This window comes from Leopardus geoffroyi, chromosome X (genome assembly GCF_018350155.1).
Source record: "Leopardus geoffroyi isolate Oge1 chromosome X, O.geoffroyi_Oge1_pat1.0, whole genome shotgun sequence".
Taxonomy (NCBI): Eukaryota; Metazoa; Chordata; class Mammalia; order Carnivora; family Felidae; genus Leopardus; species Leopardus geoffroyi.
The window spans coordinates 71,439,605-71,461,721 of NC_059343.1; the positions used below are offsets into that span (position 1 = coordinate 71,439,605).

The 22,117-nt window shown below is 36.2% G+C and overlaps 1 protein-coding gene across 2 annotated transcripts in view; it reads right to left on the bottom strand.

Moving 5' to 3' along the window:
- The window catches only part of POF1B (POF1B actin binding protein), a 114,966-nt gene that overhangs the window by 43,470 nt on the left and 49,379 nt on the right, over nucleotides 1-22,117 (bottom strand). For both annotated transcript variants that reach the window (XM_045471011.1, XM_045471010.1), the window contains exon 6: nucleotides 18,260-18,390. In XM_045471011.1, coding sequence (XP_045326967.1) covers nucleotides 18,260-18,390 — 131 coding nt within the window. The remainder of the gene's footprint in view (nucleotides 1-18,259; nucleotides 18,391-22,117) is intronic.

Here is a 22,117-nt window from a genome sequence, read left to right on the forward strand (position 1 = left end):
TACAAAACAGGCCTCAACAAATACACAAAGATTGATATCATACCATGCACCTTTTGTGACCACAACACTATGAAACTAGAAGTCATTCACAAGAAAAAACTTGGAAAGGCCACAAATACATCGAGCTTAAACAACATGCTACTAAACAATGAATTGGTTAAACAGGAAATCAAAGAAGAAATAAAAAATATATGGAAGCAAATGAAAATGAAAACACAACAGTCTAAAACCTTTGGGATCCAGCAAAAGCAGTCCAAAGAGGGAAATATATAGCTATATAGGCCTACTTCAAGAAGGAAGAAAAATCTTAAATAAACAACATAACCTTATACCTAAAGGAGCAAGAAAAAGAAGAACAGACAAAACCCAAACACAGGAAAAGGAAGGGGTTAATAAAGAGTACAACAGAAATCAATGATATAGAAACAAATAAAAACAATAGAACAGATCAATGAAACCAGGAGATGGTTCTTTGAAAAACTTAATAAAATTGATAAATCTCTAGTGAGAGTTATCAACTAGAAAAGATAATGCACCCTAATAAATGAAATCAGAAGTGAGATAGAAGAATTAATACCCAACATGACAGAAACATAAGCAAATATAAGAGAACATTATGAAAAATTATATGCCAACTAATTGGACAACCTAGAAGAAATGGATAGATTTCTAAAAACATATAAATTCCAAAACAGGAACAGGAAGAAATAGAAAACTTGAACAGAGCAATAACCAGCAAAGAAATTGAATCTGTAATCAAAAAGTCCCCAAAAAGACCTGTGTCAGATGACTTCACAGGCAAATTCTACCAAACATTTAAAGAAGACCTAATACCTATTATATTCAAATTATCATAAAATATAGAAAAGGAAAGAAAACTCACAAATTCATTCTATGAGGCCAGCATTACCCTGATACCAAAAACTAGATAAAAACTCCACTAAAAAAGAGAATTACAGGGAAATATCCCTGATGAACATGAACACAAAAATTCTCAATAAAACACTAACAAACCAAATCCAACAATACATTAACAAATTCATTCATCATGTTCAAGTGGGATTTATTTCTAGGCTGCAAGGGTCATTAAATATTCACAAAAGAATCAAAGTGATGCACCACATTAATAAAAGAAAGGATAAGAAATGTATGATCATTTCAATAAATGCAAAGAAAGGATTTGATGAACTACAACAATGATTCATGATAAAAATCTTCAACAAAATAAATTTAGAGGGAACATACCTCAACATCGTAAAGGGCATATATGAAAAATCCACAGCTGACATCATCCTCAATAGGAAAAAAACCTGAAAGCATTTTTCCCTAAGGTCACAAAAAAGGCAGGGATGTCTACTCACACTGCCATTGTTTTACATAATACTGGAAGTCCTAGCCACAGCAATCAGACAAGAAAAACAAATAGATGGCATACAAGTTGGCAAGGAAGAAGTTTCACTATTTGCAGATGACATGATGCTATGTATAGAAAACCCAAAAACTCCACCAAAAACTCCTAGAGCTGATACAGGAATTCAGTAAATTCACAGCACAAAAAAGCAACATACGGAAATCTGTTGCATTTATATACACCAGTAATGAAGCAGCAGAAAGAGAAACCAAGGAATCAATCCAATTACATTACATCAAAAACCATAAGATACCTAGGAATAAACATAACCAAAGAAGTGAAATACATGTACTCTGAAAATTATCAAATACTGACGACAGAAATTGAAGAGAACACAAAAAATGTAAAGGCATTCCATGCTCATGGATGGGAAGAACAAATATCGTTAAAATGTCCTTACCACCCAAAGCAATCTGCACATTTAATGCAATTCCTATAAAAAATACCACCAGCATTTTTCACATACCTAGAAAAACAATCCTCAAATTTGTATGGAAACACAAAAGATCTGAAACAGCCAAAGCAATCTTGAAAAACAAAAACAAAGCTGGAGACATCACAATTCTTCTTTTTTTTGATATAAGTACACTTTAATCATGGGTGGGCATGTAATTGTTCATTATACTATATTCAGTATTTTTTTATATTTTGAAATATTTTACAGTTACAAAAAGACTTAGAATACATATATTGCACTACTTATCAAAATATATGGTAAGCAGGACTCTGAAAATTATTTTTCTACTATCTTGGACATTGATGAAATCCTTTTAAGTCATTATATTTAATTTTGGTCTCACATTTCAAAATGAAAAATCAAGGAAATATCAAAACTGTATATTAATTTGTCATATGAAGTAAGATTAATGATTTAGGAAAGCCTTAGGATGTGATCAATATCTTATACATCTCTTAAAAAGATAATTTCATTTGATTTTCTTTTTTTTTAATTTAATTTAATCATTTATTTTTAAAAATTACATCCAAATTAGTTAGCATATAGTGAAACAATGATTTCAGGAGTAGATTCCTTAATGCCCCGAACCCATTTAGCCCATCCCCCCTCCCACAACCCCTCCAGTAACCCTCCATTTGTTCTCCATATTTATGAGTCTCTTATGCTTTGTACCCCTCCCTGTTTTTATATTATTTTCATTTCCCTTCCATTATGTTCATCTGTTTTGCCTCTTAAAGTCCTCATATAAGTGAAGTCATGTGATTTTTGTCTTTCTCTGACTAGTTTCACTTAGCATAATACCCTCCAGTTCCATCCACATACTTGAAAATGGCAAGATTTCATTTTTTTTGATTGCAGAGTAATACTCCATTGTGCATATATATATATATATATATATATATATATATATATATATATACCACTTCTTCTTTATCCATTCATCCATTGATGGACATTTGGGCTCTTTCCATACTTTGGCTATTGTTGATAGTGCTGCTATAAACATGGGGGTGCATGTGTCCCTTCGAAACAGCACACCTGTATCCCGTGGATAAATGTCTAGTAGTGCAATTGCTGGGTCATAGGGTAGTTCTATTTTTAGTTTTTTGAGGAACCTCCATATAGCTTTCCAGAGTGGCGGCACCAGTGTGCATTGCCACCAACAATGCAAAAGAGATCCTCTTTCTCTGCATCCTCGCCAATATCCGATGTTGCCTGAGTTGTTACTGTTAGCCACTCTGACAGGTATCATGTGGTATCTCATTGTGGTTTTGACTTGTATTTCCCTGATGATGAGTGATGTTGAGCATTGTTTCATGTGTTGGTTGGCCATCTGATGTCTTCCTTGGAGAAGTGTCTATTCATGTCTTTTGCCCATTTCTTCACTGGATTATTTGTTTTTTGGATGTTGAGTTTGATAAGTTCTTTATAGATTTTGGATACTAACCCTTTATCTGATATGTCATTTGCAAATATCTTCTCCATTCTGTCAGTTGCCTTTTAGTTTTACTGATTGTTTCTTTCGCTGTGCAGAAGCTTTTTATTTTGATGAGGTCCCAGGAGTTCATTTTTGCTTTTGTTTCCCTTGCCTCTAGAGACGTGTTCAGTAAGAAGTTGCTGCAGGCAAGATCAAAGACGTTTGTGCCTCCTTTCTCCTCGAGGATTTTTATGGCTTCCTGTCTTAAATTTAGGTCTTTCACCCATTTTGAGTTTATTTTTGTGTATAGTGTAAGAGAGTGGTCCAGGTTCATACTTCTGCATATCGCTGTCCAGTTTTCCCAGCACCACTTGCTGAAGACACTGTCTTTATTTCACTGGATATTCTTTCCTGCTTTGTCATAGATTACTTGGCTATACATTTCTGGGTCCATTTCTGGGTTCTTTATTCTGTTCCATTGATCTGAGTGTCTGTTCTTGTGCCAGTACCATACTGTCTTGATGATTATAGCTTTGATAGTATAGCTTGAAGTCTGGGATTGTGATGTCTCCTCTCCTGCTTTGGTTTTCTTTTTCAAGACTTCTTTGGCTATTTGCGGTATTTTCCGGTTCCATACAAATTTTAGGATTATTTGTTCTAGCTCTGTAAAAAATGCTGGTGTTACTTTGATAGGGATTGCATCGAATATGTAGATTGCTTTGGGTAGTATCGACATTTTAACAATATTTGTTCCTCCTATCCAGAAGCATGGAATCTTTTTTCCATTTTTTTGCGTTTTCTTCAATTTCTTTCATAAGCTTTCTCTAGTTTTCAGTGTATAGATTTTTCACCTCTTTGGTTAGATTTATTCCTAGGTGTTTTATGGTTTTATGCAATTTACAGTTGCAGTTTACAGTGCAACTGTAAATGGGATCAATTCCTTGATTATTCTTTCTGTCACTTCATTGTTGGTGTATAGGAATGCAACCGATTTCTGTGCATTGATTTTATATCCTACAAGTTTGCTGAATTCATGAATCACTTTTAGCAGTTTTTTGGTGGAATCTTTGGGGTTTTCCATGTATAGTATCATGTCATCCGCGAAGAGTGAAAGTTTTATCCCTTCCTGGCTGATTTGGATGCCTTTTATTTCTTTGTGTTGTCTGATTGCAGAGGCTAAGACTTCCAATACTATGTTGAATAACAGTGGTGAGAGTGGACATCCCTGTGTTTTTCCTGACCTTAGGGGAAAGCTCTCAGTTTTTCCCGATTGAGGATGATATTAGCATTAGGTCTTTTATATATGGCTTTTATGATCTCGAAGTATGATCCTTCTATCACTACTTTCTTGAGGGTTTTTATCAAGAAAGTATGCTGTATTATGTCAAACGCTTTCCATGCATCTATTGAAAGGATCTATGGTTCTTGTCCTTTCTTTTATTGATGTGATGAATCACGTTATTTATTTTGTGGATATTGAACCAGACTTGCATCCCAGGTATAAATCCCAATTGGTCGTGGTGAATAATTTTTTAATGTATTGTTGTATCCGGTTAGCTAATACCTTGTTGAGGATTTTTGCATCCATGTTCATCAGGGAAATTGGTCATTAGTTCTCCTTTATAGTGGGGTCTAGGTCTGTTTTGGAATTAAGGTAATGTTGGCTTCATAGAAAGAGTTTGGAAGTTTTCCTTCCATTTCTATTTTTTGGAACAGCTTCAAAAGAATAGGTGTTAACTCTTCCATAAAATTTTGGGCAGAATTCCCCTGGAAAGCCATTTGGGCCTGGGCTCTTGTTTTTTTTGTTTTTCTTTTTGTTTTTTCTTTAAATATGAAATTTATGGTCAAATTAGGTTCCATACAACACCCAGTGCTCATTCCAACAGGTGCCCTCCTCAATATCCAAGACCCACCCTCCCCTCCCTCCCATCCCCCATCAACCCTCAGTTTGTTCTCAGTTTTAAGAGTCTCTTATGGTTTGGCTCCCTCCCTCTCTAACCTTTATTTTTTCCTTCCCCTCCCCCATGGCCTTCTGTTAAATTTCTCAGGATCCACATAAGAGTGAAACCATATGGTATCTGTCTTTCTCTGTATGACTTATTGCACTAAGCATAACATTCTCCAGTTCCATCCACGTTTCTACAAAAGGCCATATTTCATTCTTCCTCATTGCCATGTAGTATTCCACTGTTCATACAAACCACAACTTCTTTATCCATTCATCAGTTGATGGACATTTAGGCTCTTTCCATAATTTGGCTATTGTTGATAGCGCTGCTATAAACACTGGGGTACAAGTGCCCCTATGCGTCAGCACTCCTATATCCTTTGGGGAAATTCTTAGCAGTGCTATTGCTGGGTCACAGGGTAGGTCTATTTTTAATTTTTTGAGGAACCTCCACACTGTTTTCCAGAGTGGCTGCACCAATTCGCATTCCCACCAACAGTGCAAGAGGGTTCCCGTTTCTCCACATCCTCGCCAGCATCAATTGTCACCTGTTTTGTTCATTTTAGCCACTGACTGTCATGAGGTGATATCTGAATGTGGTTTTGATTTGTATTTCCCCGATGAGGAGCGACGTTGAGCATCTTTTCATGTGCCTGTTAGGCGTCTGGATGTCTTCTTTAAAGAAGTGTCTATTCATGTTTGCTGCCCATTTCTTCACTGGGTTATTTGTTTTTTGGGTGTGAAGTTTGGTGCACTCTTTACAGATTTTGGATACTAGCCCTTTGCCCCATATGTCATTTGCAAATATCCTTTCCCATTCCATCAGTTGACTTTTAGTTTTGTTGATTGTTTCCTTTGCAGAGCAGAAGATTTTTATCTTCATGAGGTCCCAGTAGTTCATTTTTTCTTTTAATTCCCTTGCTTTTAGAGATGTGTAAAGTATGAAATTTCTGCTGCTGAGGTCAGAGAGGGTTTTTTCTGCTTTCTCCTCTAGGGTTTTGATGGTTTCCTGTCTCACATTCAGGTCCTTTATCCACTTTGAGTTTATTTTTGTGAATGGTGTGAGAAAGTGGTCTAGTTTCATCTTTTTGCATGTTGTTGTCCAGTTCTCACAGCACCATTTGTTAAAGAGACTCTCTTTTTCCCATTGGATATTCTTTTCTGCTTTGTCAAAGATTAGTTGGCCATACATTTGTGGGTCTAATTCTGGAGTTTCTATTCTATTCCATTGGTCTATGTGTCCGTTTTTGTGCCAATACCATGCTGTCTTGATGATGACAGCTTTGTAGTAGAGGCTAAAGTCTGGGGTTGTGATGCCTCCTGCTTTGGTCTTCTTCAAAATTACTTTGGCTATTTGGGATCTTTTGTGGTTCCATACAAATTTTAGGATTGCTTGTTCTAGCTCCATGAAGAATGCTGGTGCAATTTTGACTGGGATTGCATTGAATGTGTAGATTGCTTTGGATAGTAATGACATTTTAACAATACTTATTCTTCCAATCCATGAGCATGGAATGTTTTCCCATTTCTTTATGTCTTCTACAATTTCCTTTATAAGCTTTCTATAGTTTTCAGCATACAGATATTTTACATCTTTGGTTAGGTTTATTCGTAAGTATTTTATGCTTCTTGGTGCAATTGTGAATGGGATCAGTTTCTTTATTTTTCTTTCTATTGCTTCATTATTAGTGTATAAGACTGCAACTGATTTGTATACAGTGATTTTATATCCTATGACTTTGCTGAATTCATTTATCAGTTCTAGTAGACTTTTGGTGGAGTGTATCGGGTTTTGCATGTATAATATCCTGTAAAAAGAGAAAGCTTGACATCATATTTGCCAATTTTAATGCTTTGATTTCCTTTTGTTGTCTGATTGCTGATGCTAGAAATTCAAACACTATGTTAAACAACAGTGGTGAGAGTGGACATCCCTGTCATGTTTCTGATCTCAGGGGGAAAGCTCTCAGTTTTTCCCCATTGATGATGAAATTAGCTGTGGGCTTTTCATAAATGGCTTCTATGATGTTTAAATCTGTTCCTTCTATCCTGACGTTCTCAAGCGTTTTTATTAAGGATGTTGAATTTTGTCAAATGCTTTTTCTGCATTGATAGACAGGATCATGTGGTTCTTATCTTTTCTTTTATTAATGTGATGTATCACACTGATTGATTTGCGAATGTTGAACCATCCCTGCAGCACTGGAATAAATCCCACTTGATCATGGTGTATAATTCTTTTTATATGCTGTTGAATTCGATTTGCTAGTATCTTATTGAGAATTTTTGCATCCATGTTCATCAGGGATATTGGCCTATAGTTCTCTTTTCTTGCTGGTCTTTGTCTGGTTTAGGAATCAAAGTAATGCTGGCTTCATAGAATGAGTCTGGAAGTTTTCCTTCCCTTTCTATTGTTTGGAACAGCTTCAGAAAGATAGGTATTATCTCTGCTTTAAATGTCTGGTAGAATTCCCCAGGGAAACCATCTGGTCCTGGACTCCTATTTGTTGGGAGATTTTTGATAACTTATTCAACTTCTTCACTGGTTATGGGTATGTTCAAGTTTTCTATTTCTTCCTGTTGGAGTTTGGAAAGTGTATGGGTGCTTAGGAATTTGTCCATTTTTTCCAGGTTGTCCAGTTTGTTGGCATATAATTTTTCATAGCATTCCCTGATAATTGCTTGTATTTCTGAGGGATTGGTTATAATAATTCCATTTTCATTCATGATTTTGTCTATTTGGGTCATCTCCCTTTTCTTTTTGAGAAGCCTGACTAGGGGTTTATTAATTTTGTTTATTTTTTCAAAAAACCAACTCTTGGCTTCATTGATCTGCTCTATAGTTTTTTTAGATTCTATATTGTTTGTTTCTGCTCTGACGTTTATTATTTCTCTTCCCCTTCTGGGTTTGGGGTGTATTTGCTGTTCTGCCTGTATTTCCTTTAGGTGTGCCGTTAGATTTTTTATTTGGGATTTTTCTTGTTTCTTGAGATAGACCTGCATTGCAATTTATTTTCCTCTCAGGACTGCCTTCGCTGCATCCCAAAGCGTTTACATTGTTGTATTTTCATTTTCATTTGTTTCCATATATTTCTTAATTTCTTCTCTAATTGCCTGGTTGATCCATTCCTTCCATAGTAGGGTGTTCTTTAACCTCCATGCTTTTGGAGGTTTTCCAGACTTTTTTCCTGTGGTTGATTTCAAGCTTCATAACATTGTGGTCTGAAAGTATGCCTGGTATGATCTCAATTCTTGTATACTTATGAAGGGCTGTTTTGTGACACAGTATGTGATATATCTTGGAGAATGTTCCATATGCACTCAAGAAGAAAGTATATTCTGTTGCTTTGGGATGCAGACTTCTAAATATATCTGTCAAGTCCATCTGATCCAGTGTACCATTCAGGGCCCTTGTTTCTTTATTGATCCTGTGTCTAGATTATCTATCCAATGTTGTATGTGGAGTATTAAAGTACCCTGCAATTACCACATTCTTACCAATAAGGTTGTTTATGTTTGTGATTAATTGTTTTATATATTTGGGGGCTCCTGTATTTGGTGCATCGACATTTATAATTGTTAGGTCTTCCTGATGGATAGACCTTGTAATGATTATATAATGCCCTTCTTCATCTCTTGTTACAGCCTTTAATTTAAAGTCTAGTTTGTCTGACATAAATATGGCTACTCCAGCTTTCTTTTGACTTCCAGTAGCATGACAGATAGTTCTCCATCCCCTCACTTTCAATCTGAAGGTGTCTTCAGGTCTAAAATGAGTCTCTTGTAGACAGCAAATAGATGGGTCCTGTTTTTTTTTATCCATTCTGATACCCTATGTCTTTTGGTTGGTGCATTTAGTCCATTTACATTCAGTGTTATTATAAAAAGATATGGGTTTAGAGTCACTGTGATGTCTGTAGATTTCATGCTTGTAGTGATGTCTCTGGCACTTTGTTGTCCTTGCAACATTTTACTCACAGAATCTCCCTTAGGATCTTTTTACAGCTGGTTTAGTGGTGATGAATTCCTTCAGTTTTTGCTTGTTTGGGAAGACCTTTATCTCTCCTTCTATTCTGAATGACAGACTTGCTGGATAAGGGATTCTCGGCTGCATATTTGTTCTGTTCATCACATTGAAGATTTCCCGCCATATCTTTCTGGACGGCCAAGTTTCAGTAGGTAGGTCTGCCACTACTTTTATGGGTCTCCCTTTGTAAGTTAGACCATGTTTATCCCTAGCTGCTTTCAGAATTTTCTCTTTATCCTTTTATTTTGCCAGTTTCACTATGATATGTCATGCAGAAGATTGATTCAAGTTATATCTGAAGGGAGTTCTCTGTGCCTCTTGGATTTCAATGCCTGTTTCCCCAGATCAGGGAAGTTCTCAGCTATAATTTGTTCAAGTACACTTTCAGCCCCTTTCTCTATCTCTTCCCATTCTGGCATCCCTATTATACATATATTGTTACCCTTGATTGCATCACTTAGTTCTCTAATTCTCCCCTCATACTCCTGCATTTTTTTTATCTCTCTTTTTCTCAGCTTCCTATTTGTCCACAATTTTATCTTCTAATTCACCTATTATCTCCTCTGCCTCTTCAATCTGTGCTATGGCTGCCTCCATTTTATTTTGCACCTCATTTATAACATTTTTTAGCTCCTCTTGGCTGTTTCTTAGTCCCTTGTTCTCTGTGGTAATAGATTCTCTGCTGTCCTGTATACTTTTCTCAAGCCCAGCGATTAATTTAATGAATATTATTCTAACTCTATGGTCCATTATATTGCTTAAATCGTTTTTGATCAATTCATTAGCTGTCGCTACTTCCTGGAGTTTCTTTTGAGGAGAGTTCTTCAGTTTCATCATTTTGGGTAGTCCCTGGAGTGGTGAGGAACTGCAGGGCACTTCCCCTGTGTTATCTGGAGTAACTTGTGTTGGTGGGAGGGGCCGCAGTCAGACCTGATGTCTGTCCCCAGCCCACAGCTGGGGCCACAGTCAGCCTGGTGTGCACCTTATCTTCCCCTCTCCCAGGGTCAGGACTCACTGTGGAGTGGTGTGGCCCCTGTCTGGGCTACTTGCATACTGCCAGGCTTGTGGTGCTACTTTGATGGTATTTGCCGTATTAGCCGGGGTGTATCCACATGGTATACAGGGGTGGGAGGTGCAGGCTTAGCTCACTTTGTCTTCAGTGGTCCCCTCGGGAGGAGCCCTGCACCACCAGGAGTGAGGCAGACCCATCGGAGGGATGGATCCACAGAAACACAGTGTTGGGTGTGTGTGTGGTGCAAGCAAGTTCGGTGACAGGAACTGGTTCCCTTTGGTATTTTGGCTGAGTGATGGGAGAGGGAGATGGCACTGGCCAACGCCTTTGTTCCCCACTGAGCTGAGGTCTGTCTTCCGGGGCTCAACAACTCTCCCTTCCGGTGTCTTCTCACCCTCTTGCTCTCTGAGCAGAGCTGCTGATTTTTAGCATTCCAGATGTTAAGTCCCGGTGGTTGTCAGAACTCACACAGTGAGACCCCTCTGCTTTTGCAAATCAGAGTCAGTGGCTCTGTCCTGCCAGGTGGCTGTCCCTCCACCGCCTTGGCTCCCTCCCGCCGGTATGTGTAGTGCGCATTGCCCCTCTGCCCTTCCTACTCCCTTCCGTGGGCCTCTTGTCTATGTTTGCCTCTGGAGAGTCCATTCTGCTAGTCTTCTGGTGGTTTTCTGGGTTATTTAGGTAGATGTGGGTGGAATCTAAGTGATCAGCAGGATGCTGTGAGCCAGCATCCTCCTACGCCTCCATATTCTCCTTCTTCCTGGACTCTTGTTTTTTGGCATATTTTTGATTACTAATTCAATTTCCTTACTGGTTATGGATCTGTTCAAATTTTCTATTTCTTCCTGTTTCAGTTTTGGTAGTGTATATGTTTCTAGTAATTTGTCCATTTCTTACAGATTACTCATTTTATTGGCATATAATTGCTCATAATATTCTCTTATTATTGTTGTTATTTCTGTTGTGTTGGTCGTGATCTCTCATCTTTCATTCTTGATTTTATTTATTTGGGTCCTTTCCTTTTCCGTTTTGATCTTACTGGCTAGTGGTTGATCAATTTAGTTAATTCTTTCAAAAAACCAACTTCTGGTTTCATTTATCTGTTCTACTGTTTTTTTTTTCTTTTGGTTTCAATAGCATTAATTTCTGCTCTAATGTTTATTATTTCCTGTCTTCTGTTGTTTTGGGGTTTTATTTGCTGTTCTTTTTCCAGCTCCTTAAGGCGTAAGGTTAGGTTGTGTAGCTGAGATCCTTTTTCCTTCTTTAGGAAGGCCTGGATTGTTATATACTCCTTATGCCCACATTTGCTGTGTCCCAGAGGTTTTGGGTTGTGGTGTTATCATTTTCCTTGATTTCCATATACTTTTAAATTTCCTCTTTAACTGTTTTGTTAGCCCATTCATTCATTAGTAGGATGTTCTTCAGTCTCCAAGTTTGTTACCTTTGCCAAATTTTTCTTGTGGTTGATTTCGAGTTTCATAGCGTTGTGGTCTGAAAATATGCACGGTGTGATCTCGATCTTTTTTACTTGCTTAGGGCTGATTTGTGTCCCAGTATATGGTCTATTCTGGAGAACGTTCCATGTGCACTGTAGAAGAATGTATATTCTGCTGCTTTAGGATGTAATGTTCTGAATATATCTGTGAAGTCCATCTGGTCCAGTGTGTCATTCAAAGATGTTTCCTTGTTGATTTTTTGATTAGATGATCTGTCTATTGCTGTGAGTGGGGTGTTGAAGTCTCCTACTATTATTGTATTACTATCAATGAATTTCTTTATGTTTGTGATTAATTGATTTATATATTTGGGTGTTTTCACATTTGGTGCATAAATGTTTACAATTGTTAGGTCTTCTTGATCTATAGACCCCTTGATTATGATATAATGCCCTTCTGCGTCTCTGGACACAGTCTTCATTTTAAAGTCTAGATTGTCTGATATAATTATGGCTACTTTGGCTTTCTTTTGTTGGCCATTAGCATGATGGTTCTCCATCCCCTTATTTTCAATCCGAAAGTGTCTTTAGGCCTAAAGTGGGTCTCTTGTAAACAGCATATAGATGGATCTTGTTTTCTTATCCATTCTGTTACCCTATGTCTTTTGCTTGGAGCATTGAGTCCATTGACGTTTAGAGTGACCACTGAAAGATATGATGCTTGTAGAGTTGGAGTTTCTGGTCTGTTCTCTGGTCTTTTCTAATCTTTGTTGTTTTTGGTATTTATTTATTTTTATATGTATATTTTCATCTATTCTGCCCTCAGAAAGTCCCCCTTAAAATTTCTTGCAGGGCTGGTTTAGTGGTCACAAACTCCTTTAATTTTTGTTTGTATGGGAAACTTTTTATCTCTCCTTCTATTTTGATGACAGCCTTTCTGGATAAATAACTCTTGACTGCATATTTTTCTGATTCAGCACACTGAATATATCCTGCCACTCCTTTCTGGCCTGCCAGGTTTCTATGGATAGGTCTGCTGCAAACCTGATCTGTCTTCCCTTGTATGTTAGGGACTTTTTTTCCCTTGCTGCTTTCATGATTCCCTCCTTGCCTGAGTCTTTTGTGAATTTGACTATGATATGCCTTGTTGATGGTCAGTTTTTGTTGAATCTAATGGGGATCCTCTGTGCTTCCTGGAGACATCACACTTCTGGACTTCAAGTTATATTACAAAGCTGTAGTCATCAAGGCAGTATGGTACTGGCACAAAAACAGACGCATAGTTAAACCCAGAAATGAACTCACAACTATAAGGTCAATTAATCTTCAACAATCAGAAAAGAATATCCAATGGGAAAAAGAATGTTTATTCAACAAGTGGTGTTGGGAAAACTGGATAGCAACATACAAAAGAATGAAAGTGGACCACTTTCTTAAACCAAATACAGAAGTAAGTTCAAAATAGATTAAAGACATAAGTGTGAGACCTGAAACCATAAAAATCGTAGAAGAGAATACAGGCAGTAACTTCTTTGATACTGCCTTATCAACTTCTTTCTAGATGTTTCCTGAGGCAAGGGAAACAAAAATAAATTTAAACTATTGGAACTTCATCAAAATAAAAAGCGTCTGCACGGTGAAGGAAACAATCAACAAAAGAAGGCAACCTACCGAATTGGAGAAGATATTTGAAAACAATATATCTGATAAAGGTTTAGTATATAAAGAACTATATAAAGAACTTATAAAATTCAACACCCTAAAATTGAATAATCTAATTAAAATGGGCAGAAGACATGAATAGATATTTTTCCAAGGAGACAGAGTTGGACAACAGGCACATGAAAAGATCCTCAGCATCAGGGATCATCAGGGAAATAGAAATCAAAACTAAAATGAGATATTATCTTTCTCTTGTCAGAATGGCTAAAATCAACAACACAAGAAACAACAGGTGTTGGAAAAGATTTGGAGAAAAAGGAACCCTCTTGAACTATTGGTGGGAATGCAAACTGGTGCAGTGCCTCTGGAAAACAGTATGGAGGTTCCTCAAAAAGTAAAAATAGAGCTACCCTAGGATCCAGCAATTGCATGACTAGGTATTTACCCAAAGAATACAAAATTACTAATTCAAAGGGATATATGTACTCTGATGTTTGTAGCAGCATTATCTACAAACACCAAACTATGGGAACAGCCCAAATTTCCATCCACTGATGAGTAGATAAAGAAGAGGTGGTATACACACACACACACTCACACACACACAATGGAATATTACTCAGCCATAAAAAAGAATTAAATCTTGCCATTTGCAATGACATTGGTGGAGCCAGGGAGTATTATGCAAAGGGAAATAAGTCTGTCAGAAAAAGACAAATACCATATGCTTTCACTTATATGTGGAATTTAAGAAACAAAACAAGTGAGCATAAGGGGAGAAAAAGAGAGGTAGAGGCAAATGAAAAAACAGACTCTTAATTACAGAGAACAAACTGATGGTTACCAGAGTGGAAGTGAGGGAGGGATGGGTTAAATAGGTGATAGGGATTAAGGAGTCGACTTGTGATGAGCACCACTGTTGTGTGGTAGTGTTGGATCACTATAGTGTGCACCTAAAACTAATATTACACTGTATGTTAACTAACTGGAATTAAAAAAAATATCCTTTAAACAATTTTTTAAAATATTTTAAAAAATAGTGGCACTTACTATATGCTATCTCACCTCTTAGAAAGGACGGAATATATTAAGGAAAAACAAAAAAAGGAAAGAAAGGTGGAAATGGGGAAAGTAATAAAAGAAACTCACAAACTTCTGACAGTCTTAAGCACCAAAATTTTATGAGGCCCTCTCCAAATGGAGTTTTTACTAATGTGGAGACACTACCTTTGTATTTCGTTTGTGTGTGTGGTATTTTAAGTAATCTAGGAATTAAGTTCAAGGCTTTATATTGCTTAATAACACATTTAAGTCATCCATGTAAATTTATCAAAACTCCTCAAAGAAAGAGCTGTTCTGAAGCCCTGATTACACCTTTTCTGGAAAAATCATTATGAAACAATATAACTCCATTTGCTCAGTTACTTTGTCTGCTTCTAAATAGTATGAAACTAATAAATTTAGAATATATTTAACTCTCATTCTGTATCCCTTTATTGAGAAACGACATTGTCAAAGTCATGTGCTCTGGACTGTTTTGGGGCAATACAAACACAAATATTATCTTACTTCATACAAACATAATTTTCCCAAGACAAAATTTGAACAATGTAAAACCAGTCTAAATTATGTGAACTTTCCAAGTTCAATGAATCCAAAAAATTGATAGTTTATTCAATTTGTCTATAATATCTTTAAAAATTTGGAAATATATGCCTAGTATTGAAAGTTTAGCCATAAAAGACTCTTAAACACAGAGAACAAACTGAGGGTTGCTGGAGTTGAAGTTGGGGGGGTGGGTTAAATGGGTGATGGGCATTAAGGAGGACACTTTTCAGGATGAGCAATGGATGTCCAATGTAAGAGATGAATCACTGGGTTCTACTCCTGTATGTTAACTAACTTGAATTTAAATTAAAAAAAATATTATAGCCATCAAAAGCAATGATAAAGTTTAAATTATTTGCTTAAGGAGAAAAGGTTCTCAGATTATGGGTTCTAGTCCCAGATTGTTCCACTTTTGTGGCCTTAGGTAAATGGTTCTCAAACTTGAGCATGTGTCAGAATCCTCTGGAGGGTGTGTTGCTGACCCGTACACCCTGAGTTTCTGAGTCTGTAGGTTTATTTTCAAGTTCTTACATGATGCTGATGTTGTTTGTAAGTGTACATCTTAAATCATTTATTGCTTATAACAAATCTAGAAGTATTGTTATTATAATTCCTATTTTATAGATGAAGAAACTGAAGTACAGAGAAGTTAAGCAAGTTGCCTGACATTACACATCACGTATGTAACTAAAGCTGAAACATAAACCAAGGATATGAACTCTGAATATAGAATCAGGGTACTTAAGACTAAGTCTCTATATACTCTTATTTATTTATTTATTTATTTATTTATTTATTTATTTTTGAGAGAGACAGAGAGTACAAGCGGGGGAGAGGCAGAGAAAAAGACAGAGAGAGAGAGAGAGAGAGAGAGAGAGAGAGAGAGAGAGAGAATCCCAAGCAAAGAGAGAGAGAGAGAGAGAGGGAGAGAATCCTAAGCAGGTTCCACACTACTGTCAGTGCAGAGCCTGACCTGGGGCTCAAACACATGAACCATGAGATCATGATCTGAGCTGAACTCAAGAGTCACATGTTCAACCTACTGAGCCACCCAAGCACCCCTCTATATACTCTTGATTATACAATGTGATACTTTGATAGAAATATTCACAGGGAATAATTAATTCACAGAAGAGGAACACTTAGACCAAGCTAAATATCTAAGGGATGCTTTGCAGAAAAGCTGAATCACAGTTTATAGGTAAAAATAGTTCTCAGAAATGTTTAATCCATCTCAAGTACTTAGTAGCTGTTGTGGCCTTGATAACTTACACTCTTTGGGTCTCTATTTGAAACTTTATAGTGTTACTGTGCAAATAAGACAATATAGGAAAAGCACTTAGCACAGTGTCTCTGGCACATAGTGGACACTCAATAAATAATTGACTACTCAGAGAGAGGGGGAAGATTTTAAGCTAGTGACCTTATGCACATGGATAGTTGTGTGAAATAGTTGTTTGGGTAATGGGAGAAAGTGTTGATTAGTATAAAATAATAGAAGATGGAAATCATGCATTTATAATGACATCAATTCAGATAAATGCTTGTGCTTTCCTCTAACAGTGTTTAACTGCATGGATGTAGCAGTAAAGAAGGCATTCATTGTAGTTTTGATTTGCCTTTCCTTGATGATCAGTGATGTTGAGCATCTTTTCATTTGTCTGTTGGAGATCTGTATGTTTCTTTGGGAAAATGTCTGTTCATGTCTTTTGCCCACTTTTAATTGGATTATTTGTTTTTTGGGTTTTGAGATTTATAAGTTAACTATAGAGAACAAACTGATAGTTACCAGAAGGGAAGTGGTGGGGGGATGTGTTAAATATGTGATGGGGATTAAGGAGGGCACTTGTGATGAGCACCAGGTGATATATGGAAGTGTTAAATCACTATATTGCATACCTGAAACTAATATTACACTATATGTTAACTAACGGGAATTTAAAAACTTAAATAAAAAAATAATGCATTCATATATTCACCAAATGTTTATTGAGCACCACACTAAACTAGTCACCATGCTAAGCACTAAGGAAATCAGGGTAAATAAAATAGCCCCCATAGAGTCCTCTGAATTCTAGGGGTAATGCATGTTAGGTATTAGAAAGAGGAGATGGTGGTAAAAAGAAACAATATATAAAGAGAGATAGACTATTCCAGAGATGGGATTTTGCTAAGTGGGAGGGACAATAAGATAAGGAGGTAAAGCAATTGAGGATAATAGTAACAGAATGGTTGCAGTTATGAATATTAAAGCAAGAAGTTAGAGAGGATGGAGCTAAAAATGGAGAGAACGGGATGTAATAAGTGGAGAGGAAAAAAGATGGATAAGAGATTAAAGATCTCTAAGAGGCAGAAGAATCCAGTTAGTGAAGTTTGAACTAGAAAAAAAATTATACCAACACTCCTTTATCCTACATATTTTTCTGAATTTGTGAAGGTTTCCTAGACTTTGTCTGATAGTTGACCATATATATGATGTCACTATGTAGTAGAAGGGGTATAGCTTATGGAATTCATTTAATGACATAATATTCTCTCATCTATACATGAATAGTTGATAAATTCTTTATGTGTATATATTTAAATACATACAATTATTATTTAGTATATAGTATAATATACATATTTGTATTTATATTAATTTATAGGTATATAAGTTATGTTTGATATATTATATGTAATATATGTATATTAAATTATGGCCTTGTACATTGAGTGCATAACAATGGAAGATAAACAGTGATGTATTGACAGTGGGATTGTATCTTCCATCATCAATGTAATATCTTACAATGGGCTTGTATCTTACATCATCAGTGTAATATCTTAAAACAAGTCACAGTATCCCATGAATTTTTTTAGCTCCTTGTCCAAGAGTTCACATTTGCCATCAAAGTATGTTATAAAAAAAAGTTCACAGAATTCTTTACTGATCTTAAAAGGACTGGTGTGATCTCTTTTGATGATTTTCATAAAGTATATTAACTCTTAAGACATATGTTCAGATATGCTCATTAGTTACCCTGTTTCTCCATTAAGAGTACAAGGGTTTTGGGGAACCTGGCTGGTTCAGTCAGTGGAGCATGCAACTCTTGATCTTGAGGTTGTGAGTTTGAGCCCCATTTTGGGTGTAGAGATTACTTAAAAATAAAATCTTTAAAAAAAGTTCTAGCGTTTCACTGTGAGCCCAAAAGTGCTCTAAACAATAAAGCACATTAAAAATACCAAAGTATCATAGAATGTTTGATAGCTACAACATTGAGGCAAATGATATATTTACAGTACCTTCCTCCAATTCTCTGCAAATGTTCTAATAAGCAGTGATATAGATCTGTATTTTTACGGCTTAGATCAGCAAGTAACTCTCCAAAATATTTGGGGTCCAATTTTGCAGGGCAATCATCTTCAGTTATCACCTGACAAAAACATCAACCACAATTATAAACAACATTAAGTATTTCTAAATTGATAGATGTTTTGATGTCAAATGAAAAAAAAGTTACATAACCTATTAATACAAGTCACTCATTACAAAGTCATCACATGAATCAACTCACTAAATTTTCTTTGCATCTGAGGTATACATTTTTCAATATGGGAGGAATTTAAAGGAAAAGCAACATTGCAATAGTATTTTCAATTTTATATCACTAATCTAAGTGACCTAATGAACACAAAACTTGAATAATTTATATTAAAGTTCTTGAATATATATGCTTGCATAAAACAGTAAAACTAGTAAATCAAAATCTGTAAATTTCCCATTATCATTGCATGGCTTACTCTTCTATTCTCTATTGGAAAAGAACATATGAATTATTTGAATTATATTGACATAGAAGAATTACTTTCATTTGGACTTGCATCTTCTCAATGAAAGGCAGCTTAATTTATTAGCATACCTTGAAGATAGATTAAATTAACCTCGATTCAATGTTTTATGTATTTTTTCTTATATTCCCTCCACTTACTATTTGGACTAAATATCTAGTCAACTGACATGGGAAAGAGTAGCTAAGGGCCAAATGTGGAAAATTCATAGATCTCAAAGACATTTGAAATCCTAAACACAAATTATTATGAATAGTGCCCAAAATAAAACCTATTCTGTTGGCCTCATATAATTTGTTATCAATCTTTTCAATAATGTTGACCGCCTTGCCACCCACCTCCAAAATAGCACTATGGGGAGGTTAATAACTTAGGTTGCATTCCATACTACCTTTGATATTGCATGTGGGACCAAAGATGTCCTATAAATACATTTATTCCTGAGTATATATAGGACAAATGGACTCCAAATTTGGCCACTGATACTTCCTTTGCAACCTGTCTTCTGAATACAGACCCTAAAAATATCATGCATGCTAAGGCAAATGGAAGATTTGCAAAGTAAGATTGCAAACTAAGCAAGATGGACTTTCATAGCCATGTCTGTGTTATGCTAAGCCATTTGTAATATACAGATAAGTACAAAAGGCCATATTCAAAATACAGTATAGTATCATCACATCTTATTAAGATATATATTTTTCACACTTTTGAAAGTCTTAATGAATACACCACAATGTTATCTTGTCCATTTACCCTTTGAAGTTGCTCCCGGAGAAGTAATGATTGCCTCTGAAAGAGGGTAAAGTCTCCTATGTGAAGGCATGAATAGATAAATTGGTAAAGTCAATATCATCACATAATATGTGTAAATGTCATAGAATTACTAAGTTGCGTATATTCAATATAAAACCTTCAAATGCTAACATGAATATAGTAACATTATCTATTTCCCAACATTTTCTCTGTTCTAATCATAGTAGATTTCACTGTCCTGGGCACACATTATGTTATTCCTGTCTCTAGTCTTTAGTCACATTTTTTGCTGCTTGGAAAACTCTCTCCTTCTGGCTGTGTATCCAAATCTTACCCATACTTTGAACTCCATCTCAAGATTTAATATCACCATTAAAACTGAAAATATGCCAGCCAACAAGCTAATTCAATTTAGCTTTTTGTGCTCAATTATTTTGAATCATTTTCATATTATTTTACATATGTAAATCTTGTTCTCTCAGCATTCTCTCCCTCCCCAAAAGAAATAAACTTAAGAATAATGAATGAGTCATACTTTTTGATATATCCCATATTATCTAGCACAATACTGGTTGAACACTGTATAGTTAGTTGCTTAGTAAGTATTTGTTGAATTGAAATAAGTCATGTATCTACCTGGTTAGAAGTGATCCCAAATGCTAGTTGATTCTGCAAAGATTTTTTTACACGTTTCTCTCTTAAAGAAGCTAACCAAGAATGGTTAGAATAAAAAAGAGCATAGATAGCACTTCCTCAAGGATATCGTGGTTATCCCTTACACTTTCTTCCTAAGTTTATGTAAGTCTAATTGCAGCAACTAAACTGAACTCCTTGCAGAGTTGGATACTGGCATTTGAGTCTTACCTATATTTCTAGATCTTGGCAGTTGGGTCCTGAGTGGTAGACCCCTCTCAGGAAATGAAGATCAAAATTAAGCAAGGCTTTATTCAGAATAATCAAAAGAATGCTTTTGATTTCATGTTTTTCTCATGCATTATTCCCTTATCAACCATCTATATATTTACCAAACTCGGAGTGGCTTAAAAACATGTTTTCCAAGGGGTGCCTGGGTAGCTCAGTCGGCTAAGCATCCGACTTCGGCCCAGGTCATGATCTCACAGTTTGTGGGTTCGAGCCCCTCGTTAGGCTCTGTGCTGACAGCTCGGAGACTGAAGCCTGCTTCAGATTGTGTCTCCCTCTCTCTCTGCCCCTCCCTAGCTCATGCTCGCTCTCTCTCTGTGTCAAAAATAAATAAGCTTTAAAAAAATAAAAAAACATGTTTTCAAATATGATTTTAACATTCAAGGATAACCGGATAAGGGAAAATCTAGCTGTTATGTTAGTGTCATTCTACTGACCTTCAAGTTGTTTCATTGCTGTAGCTGGTCAGGTAGATAACCTCTTCCTGCCTCACCATTCTATGTGTGTCCCTTCCAAACCTGTAACTTTCCCAAGTAAAAGATGACATTTCTTTAGCCAATATATTCAAGTGCTGAGCTCCCATTAGAATCTCCAAGCAACTATTTGATGTTTAGTATTTTGCATATTTTTCTTTTAGCTTCTTATAATCCCCTCATAATACTGTGAAAATCATTTTATTTCCTTTTAGTGTGATTCATTTGACAGAGTAATTTCATGGTTCCAAACTGTCTTAAAATATTTCTTTCTTTCTTATTTTTGCACAAATATTTTGTCATTGCACTTCACACTAGCACACCTTTTAACTACATAATTCTTTCCCCACATGAATATCTAGTGCCATTACTAAAACTTTTGATCATGTGATTTCTATGTGGTGGATTTAGGCACCCAAATAAAGAATCACAGAGTCTAGTCGGTTAAATATCTGGCTCTTGGTTTTAGCTCAGGTCATGATCTTGAGGTTAGTGGGGCCAAGCTCCACATCAGACTCCAAACTGACAGCACCAAGCATGCTTGGAATTCTCTCTCTCACTCTCTGCCCCTCCCCCATGCTTTCACTCTCTCTATTTCTCTCTCAAAATAAATGAATAAACTAAAAAAATCACAGAGTCTAGGATAAGGAATGATTTACATCAACATTGTATCTGTGTCCATAGTTATAAAGAGGTGCTAAAAGTTACAAAAGGAAAGTGATTTTATTTTGGGAAATGATAATAATAACTAGTATTTATTTAGTCCTTACTATGTGCCAGACAATGTTATGAACTCTACATAAATATTAAATGAGGTAATGCTTTCTCATACCCACTAGAAAAATTGCCTCCCCAGATGACCTTCTGTATTTGTCTTTTCAGCTACTTTTGAATTACACTGTCTCTACTTGCACTATTTTGGAGTTTAGTTGGGCTACAACTTGAAACAGTAAGAGTTTGGGGCACCTTCGTGGCTCAATCGGTTAAGCGCCCGACTTTGGCTCAGGTCATGATCTTATGGTTCGAGCCCTGCATCAGGCTGTGTGCTGACAGCTCAGAGCCTGGAGCCTGCTTCCAATTCTGTGTCTCCCTCTCTATCTGCCCCTCTCCCAGGTGCACTCTGTCTCCCTCTCTCTCAAAAATAAATAAACATTAAAAAATT